We start from the raw sequence: 26,501 nt of genomic DNA, 5'->3' as shown, positions 1-26,501 counted from the left end.
ATGCAAGCAAATATCAAGACAAGGTGACTGTGGCTGCAGCCCTGTGCACATTTACCTGGAAGCAATTCAGACTGAATAAAGGGGCATTTGCTTCCAAGTAGTCACTGTGTGTCTTGATACTTGCCTGATCTGCAATGTGTAACCTGTATATTTGTAAATAAACAGGCATCACACACGTATGCACACACCCATGCCGTAAGCCTCCAGCACTCTCCCCTTGCAAGGAGACAGACCCTGAAGTTCTGACTGTCCCTGAAACATGGGGAAGGTGGGAGCTAAACAAAGGAATACATACAAGGCTGGCGTCAAGGGTTGGCATGGTTAGGCACCTGCTAAGGGCCCCGATCCCAGCAGGGGCCCACTGACAAGAGCCACCTGGAGTTGCTCCTCCTCTTCAGCATTGCAACAGGCTTGTTCACCTGCCTCTCACTCTGGCCCAGTCAATGATACCGGTGGTGAAAAGCAGAAGCAGGAGATGCCACTGTCTACTTGCTCCTGGCTCTCTGCCTGCCAAGCAAGTGTAACCCATTGGTATATTTTTCTTTAAGAATTCTGAGGGAATATTCCTGCACATATTCAGTAAAAAAGTGAGATAGGGAGTAGCCACCATTTTAGGTAGTTACCAAAATGCAGTGTGGAAGAAGCTTGCTTTCTCCTATCTGTAAGACCCTGAACCCTTGAGACAGGGCTGTTAATGTTGTTCCTGTGTTGCTGGATCCTGGTCCATTTTAAGAAGGTTGCTGCAGAGCTGGAGTGAACTAAGCAGAGACTGTTTTCTTTCTTTGGCCAGCAGAAAAATCAAGCTGCAGAGAGAAGTTTTATTTATATTTTTGTTGTGGACTCAAGCTAAAGACTGTCTAAAGACTACACGGCTGTGCTCTGTTTTATTGTTTCAGTGATAAGTGAACAGTTATGCATATAAAATTATTACATGTGCATTGTTTTTTATTCTAATTAAGAAATTTAAATTATATATGTTAATTGTTCCTGTACAAGGCCTTTGCTATGAGTCACAGAATCATAGAATCGTAGTCCTTTAGAGACCCTGAAAAAAAGTGTTACACAAGCAAGTAGTAGCAATGATGAGAAAGATGAGGAGCAATAGCGGTTGGTGACAATGGTGATGAGAAGTTGGTCTCACTGAGGGAGGGGGCCCACTGAAGATGTCTTGCCCAAGGGCTCTCCAAAACCTGGAGGCGACACTGAATACATACATGTCCAGTAGTTATTTTCTAAAAAGAGAGATGCTGGAACTTCATCCTGCCGGAGCTCTCTGCTTGCTGTCTGGCTTAAAACATGCTTATCCCAGATGCGTGACAGATGCTTCTTTGTGGTAATTCGGTCAGGAGGGAAAGGCTTATGCTCAGAAGCCCCCTTCCCTATTACTGTTTCACATTCTCCAAGACTGAACAGCCAATATTTAAAAACTAGCCCTGGAAATATTTGCCTGCTACTCAAAACTTAAGGCAGAGGATCTGATTCACCAAGCAATTTAAAAAACATATTTATATTCAGAGTAAGCACTGCTAGGATAGGGTACTAACTGTCCCAATCTAACACACACATACTATGCAAATGAAAATCATCAAACATACTAAGAAAAGGTATTCTGCAATTCAGATCAGGGAATGTGGTAATTAAAGGGAGGAACGCCATTTAAATGCCACTGCATGTGTGCCCTTGGAATAATCCATAATCCTCATCAATAATTACTCTGATGAAGTTTCCTTATTCTGATTGCTTGCTGTTATTAGCCAATGCACCTGTTGTCATTATTAGTGCTTTGAAAGTGTCTGGCTATAAATAGCTGGAGAAACGCACATAAAACATAGCTGAAGAGTGTACAGACTATATATCAGTTCAGACATGTTGCAGCCTCCTCATAAGTGGATGTCTTTGGCCATGAGTACAACTTTGATAGTTTGGTGGATGCTACATTTGAAGCATGCACCCAGCTACATGTTATGAGAATTGTGGCAATAACATGTAAGCAGAGCTGTGTGTACATTCAGTGTACTCACAGCATTTTCCATGTGGTTATGGGTGCGCATGAACTTAAAAATCTGTTTATGGAGGAAGCTGCTGCATGTCTGAATGGGTCTTATGTAAATGGTCAAGGAAAATTAACATCCCACAGACTACTCTCAATAGCAACATATGTTCGAAGGTCTCTTCGCAGTTGTTCCATGTTCACATAACCACCATTATCTCATCCAGTGGCTTTCGTGTCAAGTCCGGCACAGTAGCATCTTTACTGGGGTACCCAACAGGCAACAGCAAAAGAAGCTTTTCATTTGCAGGGCGCCTGAGCAACACCCTTAGGCGCGGGCCACAATTCAGGGGCGTAGACGTAACTGTCACTAGGCCCACATTCTAAAACAAAACAGAGCAGAGAAATACTGTAGGAATACTGTAAAAATACCATTCTTCACCCTCCTTACCTGCGCTCTATAAGGGTGCAATCCTATGCATGTTTAGACAGGGAGACACCACGCCTCTCCCTCAACCTCCTTTAAGGCCCAGACCCAGCAACCCAGGACAGATTTCCCTTAGCCAGTCACCAGCTCAGCCCCCAAAGGGACCACCTTCTTCCAGAAGAGGTAGGATGTTCCCACCACACGCAGCTGTTATCTATTTCCTATTTAACAGGGACTGAGCATGGCCTTGAGCAACAGGGCCAGGGAGCTGGCAGATAACACACTATTCCCAGTGGATGCCTGGGACGTGACGCCCAGGCCTGGTCTCATGGTGGGGAAACAAGCCGTCGTTCTTGACACTTCGTATGCCTAAGTTTGTGTCCTCTGGCACTCCAGCATGAAGACGTTTACTCTTAAATCCTGCTCAGCTTATGGGGCTTACATTTTTGTAAGTATGCTTAGAAGTGCAGCCTCAAGAATTTACCTGTGTCTTTTGTTTCAGCAGGACTGGGCAATCTCCGAATTGCATCTGTTTTTGAATAAACAGGTGACCAGCCAGATGGGCGATTAATAAATATAATAAATATAATAATAATAATAATAATAATAATAAGGCTAAGCACACTGTTGTAAGTCATATTTGTGACTTACCTCAAAGGGTTATTGTAAGGAGCTCAGACTGGCATTTCAGCCTTACAACAACCCTTTGAGGTAGGTGATGATTGGAGATAGTGACATGCTCAAGGCTACATACTGAGCTTCATAGCTGAGAATAATTTTAAAAACTGGGGCAGTATCCTATACTGCTGCTGCACTCCAGCTCATTCTGTTGTGTCACAGAGACCCACTGCTAGCATAATGGAGAATTAGTACTTTGTAAAGGAACCCCAGAAATGAGTGGAAATGCTAATTTCTGGATCAGGACAGGACAGTGGAGCTCCCTTCTATGGGCTCCACTGACATGCCCCATTCCAGAAACAAGCATTTCCAGTCATTTCTGGTTAGTTTAAGAACCACTCCCAGTGGTGGCTCTGATTTTGGTGGACTATGGATCCATTTCAGGTGTGGTATAAAGGCTCTGTGTATACCTTTCCTTGCAAGCTTTCAGCTTTGTAATCCTCTGTATATCGCACCACCTCTAATTCTCCCCTTTCCTCTATCCCTTTCCCTATAATAAACAGTTATCCAACTTCAAGTTGGTGTGATCGTTTCTGTTCAACCTGAGTGCTAAATTCAGTGCCTCTTGGCAGGAGAGGGAGGTTACTGGGTGTATTTTGGGGCTTGAGGCCAGTTTTGGCCTGTCCTACCTTATAGGGATGTTGGGTTAGCTCCAGTGCTCCTTCACACTAAGATTTCTCTAGATTGCACTTGACAGACTTAAGTTGTTGGTGCCTGTGTATTCTATCAAACGTACAGCCCAGACTACCATTGTAGGCTATTCCTACTTCACACTGGTGCCTGAACATATGCTTTTCATTGTGGTCATCTTAGGGTTCTTCTCTCCCATCTGCCTACTTGGGCATATGGGGGGAGATATCCCCTTCATCCCCAACTCACCCAGTATGGCCCCAAGCACAATTTACAGCAAGGTGAAAGCTTGTGCTAATTACCTAGATGATACTGCTGCATGTTTTCTGTGTTTCACCCTGGTCTTGCTCTTACCCAAATTGCATGCATACCTGTAGTGCAGCGAGGAGAATGCCGCAGGCAAGAGAAACACTGATCTCATTGTAATAGTGGGTTTTCCTTTTCCCATCTGGAAGCGTTCCATGCACCTGCTTGAAAATAAGGATCAGGTAGGGAGCTGCATCCAAATATTCTTTGATCCAGTTTGTCCTACAACAGGATTTAAAAGGTTATGCAAGTTGTATCTTCATGTAAAATATTTGCAGTGACTATAAAAATCCTGAAAATATGATAACTATGCATCTGGTTTAAAAAAACAAAACAAAAAGCCCTGGTTGAAATCCTTCTATTAAAAGCTGCCAGGCGACAGTGCGTGTCATTTTTCTATAGAAGAGCATGTACATGGTCAAAGTCTTGGTCAGAGACCACATATAGGCTACATTTTGCTTCTTTTGTTGCTTTTCATGTTCTTGGCTTGATAGGGGGCCTAGATAGACAGAAAAGTCTATACTTTCCCCCCAGTAAAATAGATAAATACATAGATATAGATTGATTATATTTGTATAGTAGACACCCAAATTCTGATATTGAAAGTGTTGTCTTGGGCCTCCCATTTCAGATTTAGAAAGCAAGAGTGATATGTTAGAAATGGAATATTTGCTAAACTCATATTTAAACAGTTAAGTAGGCCATTTAAAGTAGGCTTTTAAAGTGTTTAAATTAGGCTTGTAAAGTGTGGTAAATATCTCAACATTCATCACAGAGGTGCCTAATCAGGCTAAGTTTTTAAAAATATGCATAAATTGTAACCCCAAAGCATTAATACCCTGGTATTTTCATTATTATTTAGAGAATATATATATATATATATATATATATATACATACATACATACACACACATACACACACCTACATACACACACACACACACACACACACATATATACTGCTCTTGAGACAATCTTCTCTTATGCTAAAATCCTATACATACTTACCTGGAACTAAATGCCATTGAAAACAGTGGCACTTACTTCCAAGTAAGCATGTACAGGATAGGATTGTGCTACAAGAGTGTTTATATATCTCTAGAATAATAAAATAAATGGAACAATAAAACAGATAAATCACATAATAATAAATCATATAAACATAAACCAGGAGTAGTAGATATCCTTCTGAGCTGCAGTCCTGCACCAATTTATACATGGACAAGTCCTATTAAAATATATGTGACTGATGTATAAAACCTCTGAGGAAATCAGACTTGGATTTCAGCTAGAGAGTACCATACTCTTTTGGACTTCGTGCCATCACCTAGAACAGGGATGGTGAACCTCTTTCAGCCCAAGGGCTGAATTCAGCTTTGAAAAAGTTATCAGGGGCCTTCCAGAGGTGGGCAGGACCAATGACAAAATGCAGTGGGGTAAAAACTGCCAGAAACCCAGCATATTCTTAAAGCTCTTACTGCCACTGAACCACAGTGCAATTTCAGAAATTTACAAAATGTAATTTCCTTTCATGATTGACTAGATTATCGATATGGGATGGGATCATGGTATAAGTATGGGAGGAAGTCCCTGTTCTAAGTTTGTACTAAGCCCCCCACCCACCCTCCGATGACACTTGGGCCCTGTGTTTCAGGCTTTGAAAGTTAAAACCAACACCTTGAATTGCAGCTGGATGCATTCATTCATTCATTACATTTCTATACTGCCAATAGCCAAAGCTCTCTGGGTAGTTCACAGCATGATAAAATATAAGATGACACCTTTAACATAAAAAAAATTTCAAACAGTTTGAAAACAAGTTAAAACAATTAACAATAAAAACTACAAGGCTTGATTAAAAAAACACACACCAAGAAGTCCCAGCATATGCTTTCAAATGCCTGGGAATAGAGGAAAGTCTTAACCTGGTGCCAAAAAGATAACAATGTTGGTGCCAGGTGGACCTCACTGGGGAGAGCATTCCACTGTTGGGGGCCACCACCAAGAAGGCCATCTCCCCTGTTGTCATCCTCTGAACCTCCCTTGGAGGAGGCCTCAGATGTTGATCATAGTGTCTGGGTAGATTCATATTGGGAGAGGTGCTCCATCAGGTATTGCAGTTCTAAGCCACATGAGGCTCTAGAGGTCAAAACCAGCATCTTGAATTGGATGGATATATTGATAATATCCTGTCCAAGATAGATCACACACATTTTGATCATGGACCTATCCAAACAATATAATAATAACCTTCTTTTAGCAGTATAAGCTGGAGCAGTCAGCACTAATGGTACCTCAGTCTTTTCAAGTCATTCACCCATCTGTCTCCCATTCTTTTCTTGTAGTTTATTTCTTCCTCCTCTTCAATGATCTCCCGGATCTTATGTTTTATTTCTATATCTTGCACTACTACAAAGGTCCAAGGCTCAGTGTGTGCCCCACTTGGAGATGTTCCTTTAATCAAATAACAAAGAAATGTTCCTTTGAAAGAAAGCTGCTGTACTATAAGGGAAATAAGTTTTAAATCTTTGGACACCCATGAGATCTCAGCCTACTTCCTCAATCTCAGTAATTTTTGTTTTCATTTATTGAGAGAGTCCTAGAGTAAGGGGAAGCCCAGTCATTGCCTTATTGAATAATGATGCATAGTAGATGTATCACTCATGAACAGCCACGTATAATATAGTGGTGTTTTACTTCATGTATCTCAGGAGTGAGCAGAAGATAAATCTAGATCTACGGTGGATCTCTGGGTGATTTGCAGTAGATTAACAAGGATTTCTAACTCTCAATTGTTTAACAATAGCAGCAACAACATGATATCCTTTCCCCTGCCTTCCCTAAATTATACTGCTGAAATTAAGAAAGCTTTGGGGTAACCAGGAGTGGATTTGTGTATGGAAGGACTGTGAGCTCCCTGAAGTTCTGGTATGCAAAACAAGTTTTGGTACTCAGAATTCTTTAATTGTAAGAGTGCAATCCTATGCATGTTTGGACAGAAAAAAGTCCTATAACTCCCAGCATTCCCCAACCAACATGGCTGGCTGGGGAATGCTACGAGTTGTAGGGCTTTTTTCTGTCTAAACGTGCATAGGATTGTGTTGGTGGATTTTTCGGGTACTTGTAAAAAGGAAATTAGATACCACAAGCAGTAGGGCTGCAACATTTAGTCTATTCATTGCTTAGTTTAATGGATTTAAAATCTTTTGATCAACTAAAAAGAGCCCCACAATGAAAGGGGCAACTTTTTAAAAAAGGTAATTATTTTTAAAAGAAGAATTTAGAGACGTAACAGGTGGATGGCACTATCTTCAGACAGACATTCTTGTTTAGTTTCACACAGAGGAAGGGTCTTTTCTAAGATGGTGCCTCCTGTGATATATACATGACCACAAATAAATGATACATTTTTTCTTCCAAACTGTTGTTTTATGAACATAGACAGTTATGCAGATTTAATCAACTAACGGTGCAGTCCTATGCAGGTTTAGACAGAAAAAAATCCTACAACTCCCAGCGTGCCCCAGCCAGCCATGCTGGCTGGGGCACGTTGGGAGTTGTAGGACTTTTTTCTGTCTAAACCTACATAGGATTGTTCCCTAAGGGTGAAGTCCTATGGGTGCCTACTCAGGCTCATTGAATTCGAGAGGATTGCTCCCAGGTAAGAGAGTCTTGGGGTGCAGCCTAATTGATTAAAACTCATATAATGGGGAGAGCAATCCTACAGAGTCTGAGGGTGGGGTGGGGGCCATAGGATAGTTCAGATTCCTGGGTCTAAAATCAGAGACAGCACTCCAATCTCAGATCCAGGAGCCTGAGCTCCCCTGCCCCTGACATGAGAGAACCGTACCAGTTGTTCTCGGTGGTCTCAGAGGGAAGGAGAAGGGGGCAGTTCTGTGGTCAGGGAGGGGAGGAGCACAGAGGCAAAGATCACCTCTGCCACACCTCCTGCTCTGCTTTAGATGGCCATAAGTCTCTGAGTTTGGAGGCTTTCAGCCATCCCCATGGGACTGCACCCTAAATCAACTATGATTACTTTGGGTGACAGCCCTACTAAGCATGCATGGTATGGCAAGCAAGCATACATGCTTATCGCTATTGAACATTACAGAACCGCTATCTTGGTTCTACTCCCAGATCATTCCAAGAAATCCCAGTCATACTGTCCCAGGCCCCTTTCATATGTGAAGCTGGTGGTGTGGGACTTGCTGCAGCTCCTCCCCATGCTGTCATGGGTAATGTGGGAAACCCCAAGCCATGTGGGAGGAGTTTATGCTGCAGTTCTTGGCAACAGCATTGCCCTGTTCCTGGGCTATGCTGCTTCCTATGTGGTCCATGGGTTCTCACAGAACAGAGGAGCATGAGAACATGTTAGAACCAGTGGAGGCTGGTGGCTCCAATGTCAGTGGGGCAGTGAATCCGCTCCAGGTGCTTTGCACCTTGGATTGCTCCTTTAGAGTTCTGACTGGTTCTGACTGGAACTCGGAGCAGATTCACTGTCCTACTGACATTGGAGCCACCAGCCTCCACTGGCAAGAACAGGTATGTGGTTGTTGAGGAGCACTGAAACAAGTCATGGAACATGACGCAACTTCTCAACTTCTCCTCTTCTTCAGTAATATTGCTGACTGCTGATGTAGGCATGATTTAATATCACTATACTGGTGACTAGGGATGGACGAATATATCAAGCTTGATTTTGCTCAGGTTCTCATTTTTCTCATGCTAAATTTATTTCATCCCAATTCCTCACTGGATTGTAAATATTTTTTTAGTTCACATGAAAATTTGCATGCATTTTCGTGCACATTTTTTGTAAAAAAACAACAACCCTACACTTTTGAAAGCATGTTTTCCATATCTAACAAGATGGCTGCCCAAGGGTTTAGTCATTCACAAGGACTCAATTCACGCAGTGCAGTACCTGCTGCTTTAATCACATTGTCAATCACCTCCTGTGGAACCGGCTTGTCACTTATGAACCTGACTGATCGTCTCTTATTGAGAAGCTCATAAAAATCCTTTGATCTCTTAACCATGTCTTCTTCAGAGTAGTGCTCAGTGGAAAAAGGGACATGAGCAACGTTGTCATCTAACCCTTGCCATTCACCATCATCTGAGGGGGGTGGGAAGCAGAAGGGAAAGTTACACACTGTCGCTGAGAGGTTTGCTTAACTGAAGGACGGGAGAGTTAAATGTGCGAGAGAGATCAGTGTACATAATTTCAGTCAATATTTTCCCCACAGAAAAAGTCAACTCCTAGATTTTGACAGCATTTATTAACCATTAGTTGAACACTGACAAAGAAACATCTCGCCGTTTCCTTTACTAAGATTTCCAGAATCTTAACTGTAAGAAGTCATTGCTATTACCTTTTCACCTAACTTTATTTATGGGCCCTAAGTAGAAATAAGCCACTTCTGGACAATGGTTTGAAATACAAGTCCCTTATCCTGTTCTAGGCATTTTTCACTGTCCCATGGCTGCTGCATGTAGCTGTTGTTTTTCCACAGTTACTGGGTCTGTTTCTGCCCCTGTGCTCTCTCTCTTCATGTCTCCTACAAGCTGCTTGTTCTACAATGTGAATGATTCTTTAGCAGAACACTACCATCTATGATTTCTCCCTTCTTTCTGAGGCCCTCTCCTACACACTTGTTGCCCTATGCCCTACGTTTCTAGCTCATCCCTCTCTGCCCAAGGGAGACCCATAGATTGGTTTCCTCCACCCCAAGAACCACGGGGAATATACATTGTAATGCCTGTAGTTTCACTGCAAGCACAGCATTGGATCAAATCAGGGTGACTGAAGGCAGGACACGTTACAAGAAAGATATCATGCTGCCCATTCATTGAGATCTTCAAAAGAGGCCCTTCTTTGAGTGCATCGTTCAGAGAAGTGGCTTAGAATGCAATCCTATGGCCACCAGACAGTGTCTAGATGGCCATAGGACGTTTTGGTTTCTGGGAACCAGGCTAGGAGCCAGGGGTCTGAGCTCGGTTCCCAGAAACTGTGCTCCCCACCCCACCCCCTCCCCCTCATAGGTGGCACAGTTTGTCCCCGGTACCACGCTCATAAGAGCAGCATGGAGCGGGTGAAAAGGGGGCGCTCTGGGGGGCAGGGAGGGGAGGAAACCGCAGAAGCTCAATTATGAGGCTTCCTATGCACCATCCGGCCTCCCCTGCCCTGCTCCAACGTGCCTCGGCTAGACAGCCGAAATTGGCCGTCAAGCCACAAATGCAGAGCAGCCAGAGCATGGAGGAGAAAAGCCCCTCTGTGCTCTGCCCAATCTGAACTGGATAATCAGCTGTCTCCGAGTTTGGAAGTGGCCAACTATTCCCATAGGATTACGCCCTTATACATTTACAAAAGAGAGGGTCTTTCTGTCAGGGAACCTCAACTCTGTCATACCTTCCTGAGGGAGATATGATTAGCATCAGCTTTGGATCCTTTTCAGCATTAAAGCAAAATTAGAAATTCAGTTCAAATTGATTTTAGATTGTTTGTCAGTCTGCTGGTTGAATAGTTTTTAATGTTCTTTTGGCTGTATTTTTATTATTGTTATATTTGTTTTGTTTTTATTGCTTTTTAAAAACTCTGTATACACAATCCTGGAATCATTTGTGGATGAAGGAGCAGTTTACAAAATTTTAAAATAAAGAAATAAAATACAGAAAGCTTGGGGGCCACTGGAAGCTCCATGTAGAGTTCTCCCTTTGCCCTCCACAATATATAGTAAAACACTCGACATCCAGATGTCATTACCTTGTGCATTTCACTCCCCCCCCCCATCAGTGCTTGCTGAGTGGGTAAGTGTACAGCACAATGGTGGGAGGACATGGGGCAAATTTAACTTCGTGGGAATGGGCTGTAGTTCAGTGGCAGAGCTCAGGATGGGCGAATGAGCCATGTTCGAGATTGGCAGGCTTCCCCAAATGTTGTGTCACCACTCATCTCACACCTGATTCTCATTCACATTCGCAATCACTTCTTGCTCTATATGAATGGGAAAATTGTGCAAATTGAGCAGCGATCAAATGGGAAATTTATGCAAATATCCACAAATTTATTCAAATTTCCAAATTTGCACAACTTTCCTCCACAAACTAAAGCAGTGCTGATTCTGTCTACGGGGGGAATTTGTGCAAATTAGGAAAGTTGTGCAAATCAAACTAGGAAAGTTGTGCAAATCGAATATGAGCACCTGTTTGGTTATTTACTAACATTTTTGGCTTGTGATCATGTTCCAGGCTTCAGTCAGGGCATGTTCACATGTTTTGTAAGCAAAACCAAAATTCTCATGCACTCCTATGTAGAGCACATGCTTTGCATGCAAAAGGACCCAGGTTCAAACACCAGCATCTCCAGGGAGGACTGGCAAAATTGCCTGATACGCTGGAGAGCCACTGCCAGTCACTGCCGAGAATGCTGGGCTAGATGGACCAACGGTCTGACTCAATATAAGGCAGCTTCAATGCGTTCCTAGAGAGGAGGAGGGGAGAGCCCAACATCTTTTGAGGCAGTCCTGACTTTCTTATAACGTGAGGTTTTCCCTGAAGATGCAAAGTAAATAGAGCATTGTTAGTGTCTGGAAATTCGTCAGAGATGTAGATGTGCGACTGTGTGTGAGGCGACCATTGCTTGTGGGCTGTAATGATTAACCGGAATCCCAGCTTGAAAAAATAAGAAAAAAATAGATGTCTTTGGTGTTATTTTCTAACAAAGCCAATTGTGGTAGGAGGGCTGGAATTCTGACCTTGGCGCCTTATAAAATCAATGAAAGCTGGCTGGCTTTGTAAACAGTCTTCCCAGTGCAAAACCAGTAAAATGCTAAGTATCTTCATTAATGTGTAAGCTATTTAAAACCCATTAAAATCCATTAGGAAAGGGAATGGCACGTGTATGATGCAAAATTAATGGTAGTAGGTAGCACTAACTAGTCTGAAGTGCCAATCTTATCAGAGCTGTTCTGACACAATGAGAAAATGTAAAGATCTCCAGTTCTTGCATTCTGTTTTGCAGGGTGATTATAGCTTGGGATGGCCACAATCCAACAGAGATGTGGATAGGGATGTCAGAGAATTCCATCACGGATCTCAGTGAGGCCGAATGCCAGTGCATTCGGCCCCCTGAAATCCGTGGTGGAACGAAGCCCCCCGCCCCACCGCCCCGTGTAAGGTGCGCGAAACAGAGCACTTACCTGGTGCTGTTTGCGCTGATTTGCGAATGGCGACCGTGTCTGTGGCCGCCATTCGCTTCTTCATTATTGCTGTGATAGGCTACGTTAATACTTGCGGAGCCTGTCACGGCTAACAAATGGCCATTTGCGTTCCTGTTTTTTTGCCGTGATAGGCTACATAAATATTTACATAGCCTATCACAGCAAAAGACAGGGGCGCAAATGGAGGCTGCTACTGCGGCCGCCATTTGCGTCCCTGTGCAGCCCAGCAGCCAGATGTCTGGCTGCGGCCAGGGAGAATTTCGGGGGGAGGGACGGAGTGCCTCCCCCCCACCTTGGATGTCCCTGGACTAAACCAGGTAAGTGTTTCATACATCCCTAGATGTGGAGCACAATCCTATCCATGTGTATTTGGAAGTAAGTCTCTTTGAGTTCAGTTGCACTTACTCCTAGGTAGGGGTGTACGAATCACTTACCTCCATGCGTTGTGGGGCTTCTGTGGGGAGGGGAGGCGCTCCATCCCTCCCCCTGGAATCCTCCCTGGCCGCAGCTGGAGTTCCGGCTGCTGTCAGGCTGCTGTGGCTGCAAATGGCGGCCGCTACGCCGGCCACCATTTGTGCCCCTGCTCTTTGCCGTGATATGCTACGTATGTATTTATATAGCCTATCACAGCCTAATGCAGGCACGCAAATGGCGGCCGCTACGATGGCCGCCATTTGCGGCCGCAGCAGCCCGGCAACGGCTGGAAGACAAGCCAGAGCCGCCACATCCACTGCCAGGTAGGTCTGTCCCGGGGGCGGATTTGGGGGGGGCAGGGGGGCATTCTGCCACAGACTCCGGAGGGCTGGATTCCAAAGAATCCGGTCTCAGTGGAGTCCATGGCAGATTTCTCCAACATCCTTACTCCTAGGTAAGTGTGTGTACAATTTCAGCTTTAACCATTCTGTATCCTGTTGAATCAATTATTTTGCCTGTAATCTTGTATACACCTACCTGGGAGTGAATTCCATTGAAGTTCCATTGAATTCCATTGTGAATTCCAGTGAATTCCATTGAAGTGAGCCAGGGCCTGCAGAAGAGGCCACCACAACCACTGGGGAAGAGGCGGGCCTGCTGCTGCTGGGCCTGCTGTTGCTGGAACTGCTGCTGCTGCCGCCGCCGCTGCCACCACCACCAGGCCTTCCCTGGAGAATTCTGCCTGGCAGACCGCCAGTCCCTGCAGGACCAGGCCCCCAGGTACCGAGCCAGCTGTGCTGCTCCACCTGCCCTCCCTGGAGGGGCTACATAAGCTGGCTGGCTGAGGTGGCCTGGGAGAGCCAGGGCCTGCAGGAGAAGCCGCTACCACCACCACTGGGGAAGAGGCGGGCCTGCTGCTGCTGGGCCTGCTGCTGCTGCTGCCGCTGCTGCCGCCGCCACTGCCACCGCCACCGCCGCCGCCACTGCCACCACCACCAGGCCTTCCCTGGAGACTTCTGCCTGGCAGACCACCAGTCCCTGCAGGACCAGGCCCCCAGGTACAGAGCCAGCTGTGCTGCTCCACCTGCCCTCCCTGGAGGGGCTACATAAGCTGGCTGGCTGAGGTGGCCTGGGAGAGCCAGGGCCTGCAGGAGAGGCCACCACCACCACCACCGGGGAAGAGGCGCGCCTGCTGCTGCTGGGCCTGCGGGGGTGGTGGCGGTGGCGGCGGCGGCAGCTGCTGCTGCTGCCGCCGCCACCACCACCGCCACCACCTGGCCTTCCCTGTGGACTCCGGCCTGGCATTATTTTTAAGGGGATTTTTAATTGTTTTGTGTGTGTGTGTGTGTTTTCTTTTTCTTGGGGGATTTTGTTGTGGTTTTAGGGGTGGGTAGCCTGCCTGATAGGCGGGAGCGAGGGGGCATGTGTCCACCTGATGGAGGCAGTGGGGGGAGTGTTGGGGCCCAGAAGATACCGAGGCTGGGCAGCAGGCGCTGGCAGAGCGCTAGGGGCAAGCCATGACAGGTAAGGGGAACAAGGGAGAGATGTGTAGTATCTGTCCCCTGCTCCGGGCCTGTCCAGAGCCAAAGGATGGCTGGGGGAGGCGTGACCCCATCTTCTGGCCTTCGTTTGCTGCTCTGCAATGCCAGGTCTGTTACCCAGAAAACCTCCCTCATCCATGACATGATCCTGGATGAGGGTGCAGACCTGGCATGTATTACGGAGACCTGGCTGGCCGAGGCTGCTGCTCCAACACTTGCAGCCATGTGTCCAGCTGGATTTTCGTATGCACAGCAGCTGAGGGCTGGGGATCGGGGAGGGGGAGTGGCTGTTATCTACCGAGAGTCCTTGGTCTTCACCAGACCCCCTCTCCGGGAGACCAAGGTTGCTGAGTGCATGTACTGGAGGTTGGGCCCGAAGGGCAGTCTGGGGATTCTGCTCGTGTACCGTCCACCCTGCTGCACGACTGATTCCCTGGCCGAGGTGCTTGAGGTGGTCTCTGATGTGCGTGTGCAGTCCCCTAACTTACTGGTGTTGGGGGCCTTCAACGTACATTCGGAGGCCATCCTCACAGGAGCACCTCGGGACTTCATGGAGACCATGGCCTCCTGGGAGCTGCACCATGTTCTAACTGGGCCCACCCATGTAGCCGGTCATGCCCTAGACCTTGTGTTTGTTTCTGGAGAAGTGGGGAGTGATCTGGAAGTCAGAGGTATATCCACCACCCCCTTGTCATGGTCAGATCACTATCTGGTGACGTTGGACTTCTCGGTTCCACAACCCCTCCGCAGGGGTGGAGGACCCATTAAAATGGTCCGCCCCAGGCGTCTTATGGATCCAAATGGTTTCCTGAACGTGCTTGGGGATTCTCTGGGGCATGCCAATGGCCACTCATTCGAGACCCCGGTGGGTGGCTGGAATGCCGCAATCACTGGGGCATTAGATCAGGTGGCTCCGAAACGCCCTCTCCCCCTGAACAGGGCTCGGACTGCACCATGGTTCAATCCGCGGTTACGAGCTCTGAAACAGGAGGTGAGACAGCTAGAGCGCCGGTGGCGGAAGTCCCGCTCCAAAGACGATCAGACACGGGCTAGAGCTGTATCTTCAGCCTATCACGTGGCGGTGAAGGCAGCAAAAAAGGAATATTATGCTGCCTCCATCGCGTCTGCAGAGTGCTGTCCCAGGAGGCTGTTCCAAGTGGTCCGGAGCCTGATCGGTCCTGTGGCTCCGGAACCACTGGAGCATTCTAAGGCCTCCTGTGAGGCCTTGGCAAGGCACTTTGCAGATAAAATTGATCAGATTAGGTGTGTTACTCTGCACGCTGTAGATACAGTTAGTGAGCAAGAGGCGGCCTGTGGCAAACCGGTTTTGTGGGATCGGTTCCAGCTCCTTCCTCCTGATGAAGTGGACAAGGTGCTTTCATCGGTACGGCCGACCACCTGCTTACTTGATCCTTGCCCATCTTGGCTCATTATGAGCTGCAGAGAGAGACTGGGTGAGGGGATCAAGGCGGTGGTGAACGCCTCCCTTGAGGAGGGAGTGATGCCATCAGCCCTCAAGGAGGCAGTGATAAGACCGCTCTTAAAGAAGTCCTCCTTGGATCCTCAAGTTTTGAACAACTTTCGCCCAGTCTCAAATCTGCCATTTTTGGGCAAGGTGATTGAGCGGGTGGTGGCGGTGCAGTTGAAGGCACACTTGGAAGAAACTGATTATCTAGACCCATTTCAGTAGGGCTTCAGGCCTGGGCATGGGACAGAAACGGCCTTGGTCGCCTTGGTAGATGATATGAGGAGGGCTCTGGATAGGGGTGAATGCTCCTTCCTTGTTCTCCTCGACCTCTCAGCGGCTTTCGATACCATTGACCATGGTATCCTCCTGGACCGCCTGGAGGGGTTGGGCATTGGGGACACCGTATTGCGGTGGTTCCGGTCCTTCCTCTCCAGCAGGTACCAGAGGGTAGCACTGGGAGAGGAGGTTTCGGACCCGTGGCCACTTACTTGTGGGGTGCCACAGGGTTCCATCCTCTCTCCGATGCTATTTAACATCTATGTGAAGCTGCTGGGGGCTATCATCAGGAGGTTTGGGGTGCAGTGTCATCAATATGCGGATGACACGCAGCTCTACCTCTCGTTTAAATCTTCACCAAGGTTGGCCGTAGAATCCCTGTCCAAATGTCTGGAGACGGTGAGTGGCTGGATGGGGAGGAATAGGCTGAAGCTGAACCCTGACAAGACCGAGGTACTTTTGGTGGGAGACAAGAGGAGGCTGGGGGATGTTGACCTGGTGTTGAATGGGGTATGGCTACCCTTGAAAGACCAGGTCCGCAGCCTGGGGGTCATTTTGGACTCCCAGCTGTCCATGGAGGCTCAGGTGTCAGCTGTGAGCCGGACACTGCTGTACCAACTCCATCTGATACAGCGGCTGCGCCCCTTCCTTCCCGACCATCTGCTCCCATCGGTAGTACATGCCCTGGTCTCCTCTCGTTTAGAGTACTGTAATGCGCTCTATGTGGGGTTACCCTTGAAGATGGTTCGGAAGCTGCAGCTGGTACAGAACGCAGCGGCTCGCCTGATTAAAGGCAGCCGCCGGCGAGATCACATCACTCCAGTGCTGAAGGAGTTGCACTGGTTACCAGTTGTTTTCTGGGCCAAATTCAAGGTGTTGGTTTTGACCTTTAAAACCCTATATGGTTCCGGCCCAGCCTATCTTAAGGAGCGCCTCCAGCAGCACCAGACAGGCCGCTTAACAAGATCAGCCTCGGATGGCCTTCTCTCTGTCCCATCAGCCAGGACAGCTAGACTGGTGGGGACGAGGGAGAGGGCCTTTTCTGTGGTGGCCCCCACTCTGTGGAACTCCCTCCCTAGGGAACTCCATCATGCCCCCTCTTTAATGAGCTTCCGTCGTGCATTAAAAACGTTGTTGTTCAGGCAGGCATTTGGGGTGGGTTAGGGTATTTTAGAAAATGTTTTTATTGTACAATTTTATTGTTTTAAACTGTTTTTATTGTATGTTGTACATCGCCCAGAGTGGCTGGGTGACCAGCCAGATGGGCGATTAATAAATTTAATAATAATAATAATAAAAAGTTAATAGGGCTTACTTCTGAGTACACATGTATAGGATTATGCTGTCAAACACACAGCTCTGCGTTGAATTGTGACCATCATTTTTTATAATAGTAAAACTGTTTGTACAGCTAGCTGTCTTGTGGGAGACGATAACTAAATGTGATCCCCCATGTATAGAACCAGTATACCGCCATCATGGAAAGCTAGAGGACATATCAGTTAGGACGCCAAACAAGAAATTTAATGTCTCTCACCAACAAGAACAGAATGGCAACAGGAAACTCCTTACTTCATTCAGATACAACGAAGTCCAGCACCACCAAGAGCTTTTCTACACGAGGCTGTTAACTGGCTGCTAATCCACTGGATCTACTTTCGGTTTCATCACAGAATTGAGATCCGAGCACTTCATGAGGAGCATTTCCTTTCCTGCTTTTCTGCTACATAACCTCTAGGTGGCACTATGGTATAGCAGAATAGGACAAATACATAAGTTTAAAAAAGCATTTTCTTTCGTTTTACAATTAAATACTGCACTTTGCCCGGGTCAAAAAAAACTTGTGTAAAGTGCTCTTTAGACACAAACGTGAAACCGGAGGTCCACAATGTTGTCTAAATAACCCATAAACAACTGTGAATAGGGAGTGACAAGCAAACAATAAACGCCTCATATAGAAAAGCCCTGAGTGACTAAACTATATAATGATACCACCTGTACACCTCTGAATAGCAGATGCTGGAGCCAAACAACTGGGTGTGGATAGTATCATCTTCACAGTACTCAGAGGCATCTGGCTGCCCACTGTTGGAAACAGAATGCTGGACAAGATGGAACTTTAGTCTGATCCAGCAAAGCAATTCTTAGGTTCTTGTGATGATGGAACATTACTTATTGATCACTTTAAAAGGTGATCACTGCCTTGTTGTGGCGAAGGGGCTTGCGTAACTCAGTGAAGCCATAAGCTATGCTGTGCAGGGCCACCCAAGACGGACAGGTCATGGCAGAGAGTTCTGACAAAATGTGGTCCACTGGAGAAGGAAATGGCAACCTACTCCAGTATTCTTGCCAAGAAAACCCCATGGAACGTATCACAAGGCTAAAAGAGATGATGCCGGAAGGTGAGCCCCTCAGGTCGGAAGGTGTCCAATATACTACTGGGGAAGAGCAGAGGGTATTTCCAAGTAGCGCCAGAAAGAGTGAAGCGGCTGGGCCAAAGCCAAAAGGACACTCAGCTGTGGATGTGTCTGGTGGTGAAAAGAAAATCCGATGCTGTAAAGAACAATATTGTTTAGGACCCTGGAATGTCAGATCAATGAATCAAGGTAAGCTGGAGGTGGTCAAACATGAGATGGCAAGATTGAACATCGACATCTTGGGAATCAGTGAACTAAAATGGACAGGCATGGGCGAATTTAATTCAGGTGACCATCATATCTACTATTGTGGGCAAGAATCCCTTAGAAGAAATGGAGTAGCACTCATAGTCAACAAAAGGGTGGGAAAAGCAGTACTGGGGTACAATCTTAAAAATGATAGAATGATCTCAGTACGAATCCAAGGCAAACCATTCAACATCACAGTAATTCAAGTCTATGCCCCAACCACTGATGCCGAAGAAGCTGAGGTTGATTGGTTCTATGAAGACCTACAACACCTTCTAGAACTAACACCAAAAAAAGATGCCCTCTTCATCATAGGGGATTGGAATGCTAAAGTAGGAAGTCAAGAAATCACCAGGATAACAGGCAGGCATGGCCTTGGTGTACAAAATGAAGCAGGACAAAAGCTAATAGAGTTTTGCCAAGAGAACACGCTGATCATAGCAAACACTCTTTTCCAACAGCACAAGAGATGACTCTACACATGGACATCACCAGATGGTCAATATCGAAATCAGATTGATTATGTACTTTGCAGCCAAAGATGGAGAAGCTGCATACAGTCAGTAAAAACAAGACGTGGAGCTGACTGTTGCTCAGATCATGAGCTTCTTGTTGCAAAATTTCAGCTTAAATTGAAGAACGTAGGGAAAGCCACTAAACCATTCAGGTATGACCTAAATCATATCCCTTATGAATATACAGTGGAGGTGAGGAATAGATTTCAGGGATTAGACCTGATAGACAGAGTGCCTGAGGAACTATGGACGGAGGTTCGTAACATTGTTCAGGAGGCAGCAACGAAATCCATCCCAAAGAAAAAGAAATGCAAGAAAGCCAAGTGGCTGTCTGATGAGGCTTTACAAGTAGCTGAGGAAAGAAGGGAAGAGAAAAGCAAGGGAGAAAGGGGAAGATATATCCAACTGAATGCAGAGCTCCAGGGAATTGCAAGGAGAGACAAGAAGGCCTTCTTAAATGAACAATGCAAAGAAATCGAGGAAAACAACAGAATGGGAAAGACTAGAGATCTCTTCAAGAAAATCGGAGATCTCAAGGGAACGTTTTGTGCAAAGACGGGCATGATAAAGGACAAAGAAGGCAGGGACCTAACAGAAGCAGATGAGATTAAGAAGAGGTGGAAAGAATACAAAGAAGAACTATACAGGAAAGATCTGAATGTCCCTGATAGCCATGATAGTGCGGTCACTGAACTTGAGCCGGACATCCTCAAGAGTGAAGTCAAGTGGGCCTTAGGAAGCATTACTAACAACAAAGCTAGCGGAGATGACAGTATTCCAGCTGAGCTATTTAAAATCCTAAAAGATGATGCTGTTAAAGTGCTGCATTCAATATGCCAACACATTTGGAACACTCCACAGTGGCCACAAGACTGGAAAAGGTCAGTTTACATTCCAATTCCAAAGAAGGGCAACGCCAAAGAGTGTTCAAACTACCGCACAATTGCGCTCATTTCACATGCCAGCAAGGTGATGCTCAAAATCCTACAAGCTAGGCTTCAGCAGTATGCGAAACGAGAACTACTGGAAGTACAAGCTGGGTTTCGAAGAGGCAGAGGAACTAGAGATCAAATCGCCAACATTCGCTGGATCATGGAGAAAGCAAGAGAATTCCAGAAAAACGTCTATTTCTGCTTCATTGACTATGCTAAAGCCTTTGATTGTGTGGATCACAACAAACTGTGGCAAATTCTTAAAGTGATGGGAGTACCAGACCACCTTACCTGTCTCCTGAGAAACCTGTACGAGAGTCAAGAAGCAACAGTCAGAACCAGACATGGAACAACCGAGTGGTTCAAAATTGGGAAAGGAGTACGACAAGGCTGCATATTGTCACCCTGCTTATTTAACTTATATGCAGAGTACATCATGAGAAATGCTGGGTTGGATGAATCAGAGGTCGGAATTAAGATTGCTGGGAGAATTATCAACAACCTCCGATATGCAGACGATACCACCCTAATGGCAGAAAGCGAAGAGGATCTCAAGAGCCTCTTGTTGAGGGTGAAAGAGGAGAGTGCAAAAGCTGGTTTGAAACTCAACATTAAAAAAACTCAGATCATGGCATCTGGCCCTATCATTTCCTGGCATATAGAAGGGGAAGAAATGGAAGCAGTGACAGATTTTACTTTCTTGGGCTCCAAGATCATCGCAGACGGTGACTGTAGCCATGAAATTAAAAGACGCTTGCTCCTTGGGAGGAAAGCTATGGCAAACCTAGACAGCATAGTAAGAAGCAGAGACATCACCTTGCCGACAAAGGTCCGTCTAATCAAAGCTATGGTTTTCCCAGTAGTAATGTATGGCTGTGAGAGCCGGACTATAAGGAAGGCTGAGCGCCGAAGAATTGATGCTTTCCAACTGTGGTGCTGGAGAAGACTCTTACGAGTCCCCTGGACTGCAAGGAGGTCAAATCAGTCCATCCTAAAGGAAATCATCCCTGACTGCTCATTGGAAGGACAGATACTGAAGCTGAAGCTCAAATATTTTGGCCACCTAATGCGAAGAGAAAACTCTCTGGAAAAGACCTTGATGCTGGGAAAGACTGAAGGCAAAAGGAGAAGGGGACAGCAGAGGATGAGATGGCTAGATAGCATCACCAATGCAATGAATATGAACTTGAGCACGCTCCAGGAGAGAGCGCAGGACAGGAAGGCCTGGCGTGCTATGGTCCATGGGGTCACGAAGAGTTGGACACGACTGAACAACAACAACAACAAATAAATAAATAAATAATCTAATTGAAAAAGGTTAATCTTCAGTTTGACTAATAGATTTATTTTGAAAAATGTGGCAGTGTAAATGAGACTTTAATCTGATTTTGATTTGGTTTCTGCTTTTGATTTGTCACGAAGAGTCGGACACGACTGAAAAACAACAACAACTTGAGTTGTAAACATTTTTCATTCTTGTCACTGATACTAGTTTTGATTAATACATTAAAAATGAAAAGAAAGAGATGACATTGCTGGATAGTTTTCAAAGGCAATCCTCATGTGGAGTGCATTACAGTGGTTTTGTCTGGATGTCCATGGGGTCACAAAGAGTCGGACACGACTTAATGACTGAACAACAACAACTAGGGTGTGTGGCAAAATCTGCCTTCTCCGAGATAGACATAACTACAGCATCAATATAAACTGGGCAAATCTACTCTGCAGATTAGCTATATCTCCCCTGGAATCATTGGAAATGAGGAGCATTTAAAGATAAGTAATGAAGGCAGATGTCCTACCCCTTTGCAGAAATGTCATGGAGATAAAGCTAAGAATAGTACTCCATAATAGAGTCATAAGGGCCAGCAAAAAAAGAAAAGGTGGCCCACTCCTGAACAGAGGTAGGCCAGTGACCCTGCCAGCCCACCCCCAACTTGGTGAACACTTGATCTTTCAGATTACAATCCCATCAGGCCCAGCCAGCATGGCCAATGGTCAAGGATGATGGGAGCTATAGCCCCAAAAATCTGGAGGGCACCAGAAAAGTCATGGGGCTCAGCATGACACAAACAGCCCTGCCTTGTAGCAGATTATATTTGCTTGCTGATCTGGAAAAGTAAGAAACGTTGAAACTAAAGAGTGAAAAATTAGTGTCTCTCTAGAGATAATCAAAATTCAGCTTGCTAAAGTTTGGGGTGGTGGTGGAATTCAGTTGTCTCAGTTAGTATAAGAAAGTAGCTAGCTAGCTATAGTAAATGCTTTAACTTAAACTAGTGAGGCCACAGTGTATTGAACTATGTATTCTAGAGGTCCCCAACCTTTTTGAATTAGTGGGCACATTTGGAATTTTGAGAGAGTGTCATGGTGCTCTCACAAAATGGCTGCCATGGGAAGCTTGCCCATTCACAAAATGGCTGCCATGGTAGGCGTGGCCACTTATAAAACACCCATTTCCCATGCTAAAAATGGGTGCTAAAAAACAAACAGGAACATGCCCAAGAACATTGTATTCCATCTGTGCGATTCATGGCTTTACTGGAAGAAAAGGCACTCCATGTGGCCATTTTTTTTCCATTCCAGAGTAAAATAAAAAAAATTGTTGTGGCTACTAATGGTAGTGAGAAGCTGATCATCTTAGTTTGGTGACCAAACAGTCCCTTGACCCACTGTCATTCAGGGTACACCGTGTCAACTAATTAGTGTCTACAAATCCTCAAGAAAAGCACCTTTCTCAAAAGAATGTAAAAGAGAAAAATGGTAAGTGGGTTAGAAACAGGAAAACAAAATTGACCTACAGCCATGACCTTCATGACACTAAACCGGTATGTTCCACACCCTTTTCACTTAGCAAGCCATCGATGGTGCCAAGGCATGTTTTCTTTAGTTGCAGGCAAAATTACAAAGACTGCTTCTGTAGCAGCTTTCACTTTTCTCAGTCTGTTCTCTAACTCTATCAAGGGCCTCTTGAGAACTCACCCAAGCAGTTCAGGGGATTCAAAGAAAGGGACTGCTGGGTCAGAGGTATGTACTTTTCTAGGTATCTCACCCTCCCTCCCCTTGCCCTGATCCTGTGAGGCTAAGCAGGTCTGAATGCAGGTACAGAAATGCAAAATCTAACTCTGCATCATCCTGGCTTAGTCAACACACTAAACATATTTCTAGACGGAGGGCCCCTGCAGGTATTCCATTTTTTCCTCCTTAGTGGATTTTTTCTGGTAAGAAAAAAGATGAACAAAACAGTGGGGAAACATGGGGGAGTTACAAATTGAAAACTTCTGTGTCTGCACCCTCTGTAAAATTCCGTGAATGCGGCAGGGCAATTGCCCAACAACAGCTTCTCCTGGAAGTACTCTCGGTTGTGTGGCTTCAATTCATTTGGTTCACATTGCCACCTTTACATCCCAGTCCTAGAACTATGGAAATGGCAAAGCACAACACCATACCTCAATCTTCCCCAATGCAGTGCCCACCAGATGTTTTGGACTACAACTCCCATAATCCCCAAGCATTGGCCATGCTGGCCTGGGGTTAATGGGTGTTTCCGACCAAAACATCTGGTGAGCAACATGTTGGGAAAAGCTGCCATACATCTTCATTGATCTAGCTATTGAAATCACTCATGGGCGCTGCCTCAGGAACTCTGGGACTTGAACTGGCAACACAGAAGCTGAGGCTTGGCACTATAACGACGTACACTGACCTGGTTCACATGTAACAACAACCCAGGGTATGAGTTGAGTGTGTGTTGAGTATGGGTTGCCATTGAATTGTGGGTTGTTGTTGAATCATGGCTTGTCATTACATGCGAACGCTGCACTATGGTTTAACTATGGGTTGTTAACAATGAACAACCCAGAGTTTGCAACCAAACAGCAAATCATGGGTTTTCTTCCTGGGTTGTTCATGGTTAACAACCCATAGTTGTTAACAACCCATAGGAATCCTGCTGGTGGAGTGGAGGAGGCAGCAATCTTCATCAACTCTCCTCTCTGCTACAGCCCCCTATGCCCCAACATCTGCTCTAGAGGATTAGGGAACCCTCCAGAAGAGTGGGGAAGGTTGCACTGGAGACTGCAAAGGGAGGGGGAATCCATGAAAATCGCCTTCCCCCTGTTTCTGCTGGGGGAGCATTCTGAGTTGAACCCTGCTCAGGGAATGCTCCCTCTGGGACAGGAGCAGCCCGAAACATTTTGCAGCCTGTGGCAAAGGGCAAGATGGCACATCCCTCCATCCCTGTTTCCATGGACAAAAGCTGAGGAAACTAGAGGATAAAGTTTATTTCAACAAGGGCAAAAGGCCAACATCATCAACTATGCTTGAGGTCAGCTAGGTAGCTTAGGGGGCGCAGAGCAGGTCACATGCCACAAACAGCTCTATCCATTCTGTTGCCTGAGGCAGCTTCCTCACTCTACCTAAAAGAAGGGGTGGTCCTGATGTGGAGAAAAAGAATCTGGATCCTGACCAATAACATGTAATGCGACCCAAACTAAAACACAATCTTGTGCAAATGCTCTGTTGCAAACAGATCAGACAATCTGTCCACCACAAACCAGCAGCTGTGGTGAGTTCAGAAAAGAATCAGTGGCTGTTCTGATCAGCCACTTTTATACATCAACCCTTATGTGGCACAGTGTACTGCACATAAAGTATTGTTCGGTGCTTTTTGATACCCTGGAATTGCAGTCACGGGGATAGCATTTTCTCACAGAATTCGCTTCACTGTTTTAATTTCCTTAGAGATAAAAGGTGCTTGACTGGAAGAGATCCTGAAATTTAATCAAGTGCAACCCAAGAAGAACTTGGCATTTTGTTGATAAGAAGCAAAGTGGGGTGGAAATGCATAAAGGATGAGAGGTACATTTTTGGGTTGTTTGTTCATTACACAGCATATGTACTGGAGATTTTCCCACTGTGTTCTTTTTACAAAGCATTGTCCCTCTGGAGATGATTCTAACCTGAGGGTGAATATTTCGGACAACATGTTTAATTTGGATTGTTTCAATCAATAGACTGAGAAGTTACAAACGCAAAAACAGACGTAGAAGAAAAATGGAATTATAAGGCAACATCAGAAACGGAGGCTTCTTATCTAGCATTGGACACTTCCCCTAGTTTGAAAATCTGTTTCCATTTTTTAAAGAATAAGGATATCCCCTATAACTATGTCACATCTATTTTAAGTCCAGCAGTGTGGCAGATGTTGTATAGCATATGAAACTGCCTTGCATCTTGAATGCTCGTTGTCTGTCTTAGACAAACCTACTGGTATATTTCAATACCTAACCCCCAACGCTTTGTGCTTTTTTATAAGTTAAACCAGAAAAGAGAAGCCCCAATTCAGCTATGGCCAGACATACCTAGAAGCTGTATCTAGATATGGACTCTGGTTGTACACTCCTGCAAATCTTTCTAATGTAGCTTAGGCTGCAATCCTATACCCACTTACCTAGGAGTATGTCCCACTGAACTCTATGAGGCTTAGTTCTCAGTAGACATATATAGGATTGCAATATTAATCCGTGGCATGTAGAATGTAAGCAGTTTTTATCAGCGAGGCACACACCAACACAGTGGCAGCCTCTCTTTCCCACAGCTCATGTCATTGCCATTGCTTCTTCTGTTAGCCAGACCCATCGCCACCTAAAAAGACTAGATGTCCTTATAGGAGGCCCCACAGACCTCAGAGATACTGTCATTACCACTTTGATCTTCTCTGAGAGCCCATCAGCAGAACCATGTTAAATTAAATGTACACCAGCAGGAATGTTTTACTGACTTCCTTAACCACCTCACGAGATGGACTTAAACTGCTTAGGTGCCACCCAAACCATGACTCACCAAACCTTGGTTTAAACCATCCTTTCCCAACCTGGTGCCTTCCAGATGTTTTGAACTACAACTTGCATGAGCCCCACCAGGCATAGCCAAGGATCAGGAACAATGGAAGTTTTAGTCCAAAACATCTGGAGGGCACCAGGCTGGAGTAGTCTGGTTTAAAGGAACACACTTTTCCCTTTTGGTCCAGATTAGAAGAACTTTGGCATTCAAATGCTGAACTATCCTCTCCTTTTTTCCATACCTTCTTCCTCCACGTGGAGGTCAGTGCTGTCTTTTAAGTCTTCATCCACCCATGGGCGAACCTCTGCCTTCTTGTTGGTTTTGCTCTGCTCTTTCTCAGTGCTTTTCTTGCTGCCTTTCAGTATTATTCCAATCAAGACACAGATTATTGCTACAAAGACTGGAGTTAGGGAGGAGAAGGCCATAGTCACACAGCTTCAAGTGCAGTAATGTACTACACTTCCTCACAAGGCGAAGACTTCCCTTTAAAAATACTCCAAAAGCTTACAAGATTGAGAATGATAAGTGTAGGAGTGGCAGAAAAATGCACCAAATGAAAAAGAGCAATGTCCAGTGTTCTTGGCTTCCTACCACCAG

The 26,501-nt window shown here is 45.7% G+C and overlaps 1 protein-coding gene across 2 annotated transcripts; it reads right to left on the bottom strand.

The window, feature by feature from the left end:
- Positions 1–805: 805 nt before the first annotated feature.
- On the bottom strand, positions 806–26,501 carry IYD (iodotyrosine deiodinase). 2 transcript variants are annotated; one of them, XM_084827828.1, is made up of 6 exons: positions 26,146–26,501; positions 8,957–9,148; positions 6,327–6,486; positions 4,097–4,253; positions 2,902–2,946; positions 864–2,373 (listed from the first exon to the last, which is right to left on the bottom strand). In XM_084827828.1, the coding sequence occupies exons 1-6, from the start codon at positions 26,327–26,329 to the stop codon at positions 2,191–2,193; spliced, it is 921 nt and encodes a 306-aa protein (XP_084683954.1). In that variant the 5' UTR covers positions 26,330–26,501; the 3' UTR covers positions 864–2,190. The 2 variants fall into 2 exon arrangements, with proteins under 2 accessions (XP_084683955.1, XP_084683954.1); XM_084827829.1 differs by lacking the exon at positions 2,902–2,946 and having other exon boundaries at positions 806–2,373; positions 26,146–26,479.

This window comes from Heloderma suspectum, chromosome 1, assembly GCF_057233095.1.
Source record: "Heloderma suspectum isolate Gila_16-S chromosome 1, 16-S_ref, whole genome shotgun sequence".
In the NCBI taxonomy this organism is placed as follows: Eukaryota; Metazoa; Chordata; class Lepidosauria; order Squamata; family Helodermatidae; genus Heloderma; species Heloderma suspectum.
The sequence above is the reverse complement of the archived record's forward strand: the minus strand, read 5'-3'. Positions and strand labels throughout refer to the sequence as shown.

Coding starts and splice junctions, on each gene's coding strand:
- IYD (XM_084827828.1), bottom strand. CDS start 26,329: ATGGCCTTCTCCTCCCTAACTCCAGTCTTTGTAGCAATAATCTGTGTC. Junction 6,487..8,956: donor CAATGTGATTAAAGCAGCAG/GTACTGCACTGC, acceptor ATTTGATTAAAG/GAACATCTCCAAGTGGGGCA. Junction 2,374..2,901: donor TGCTGAAACAAAAGACACAG/GTAAATTCTTGA, acceptor GTTTTGTTTTAG/AATGTGGGCCTAGTGACAGT.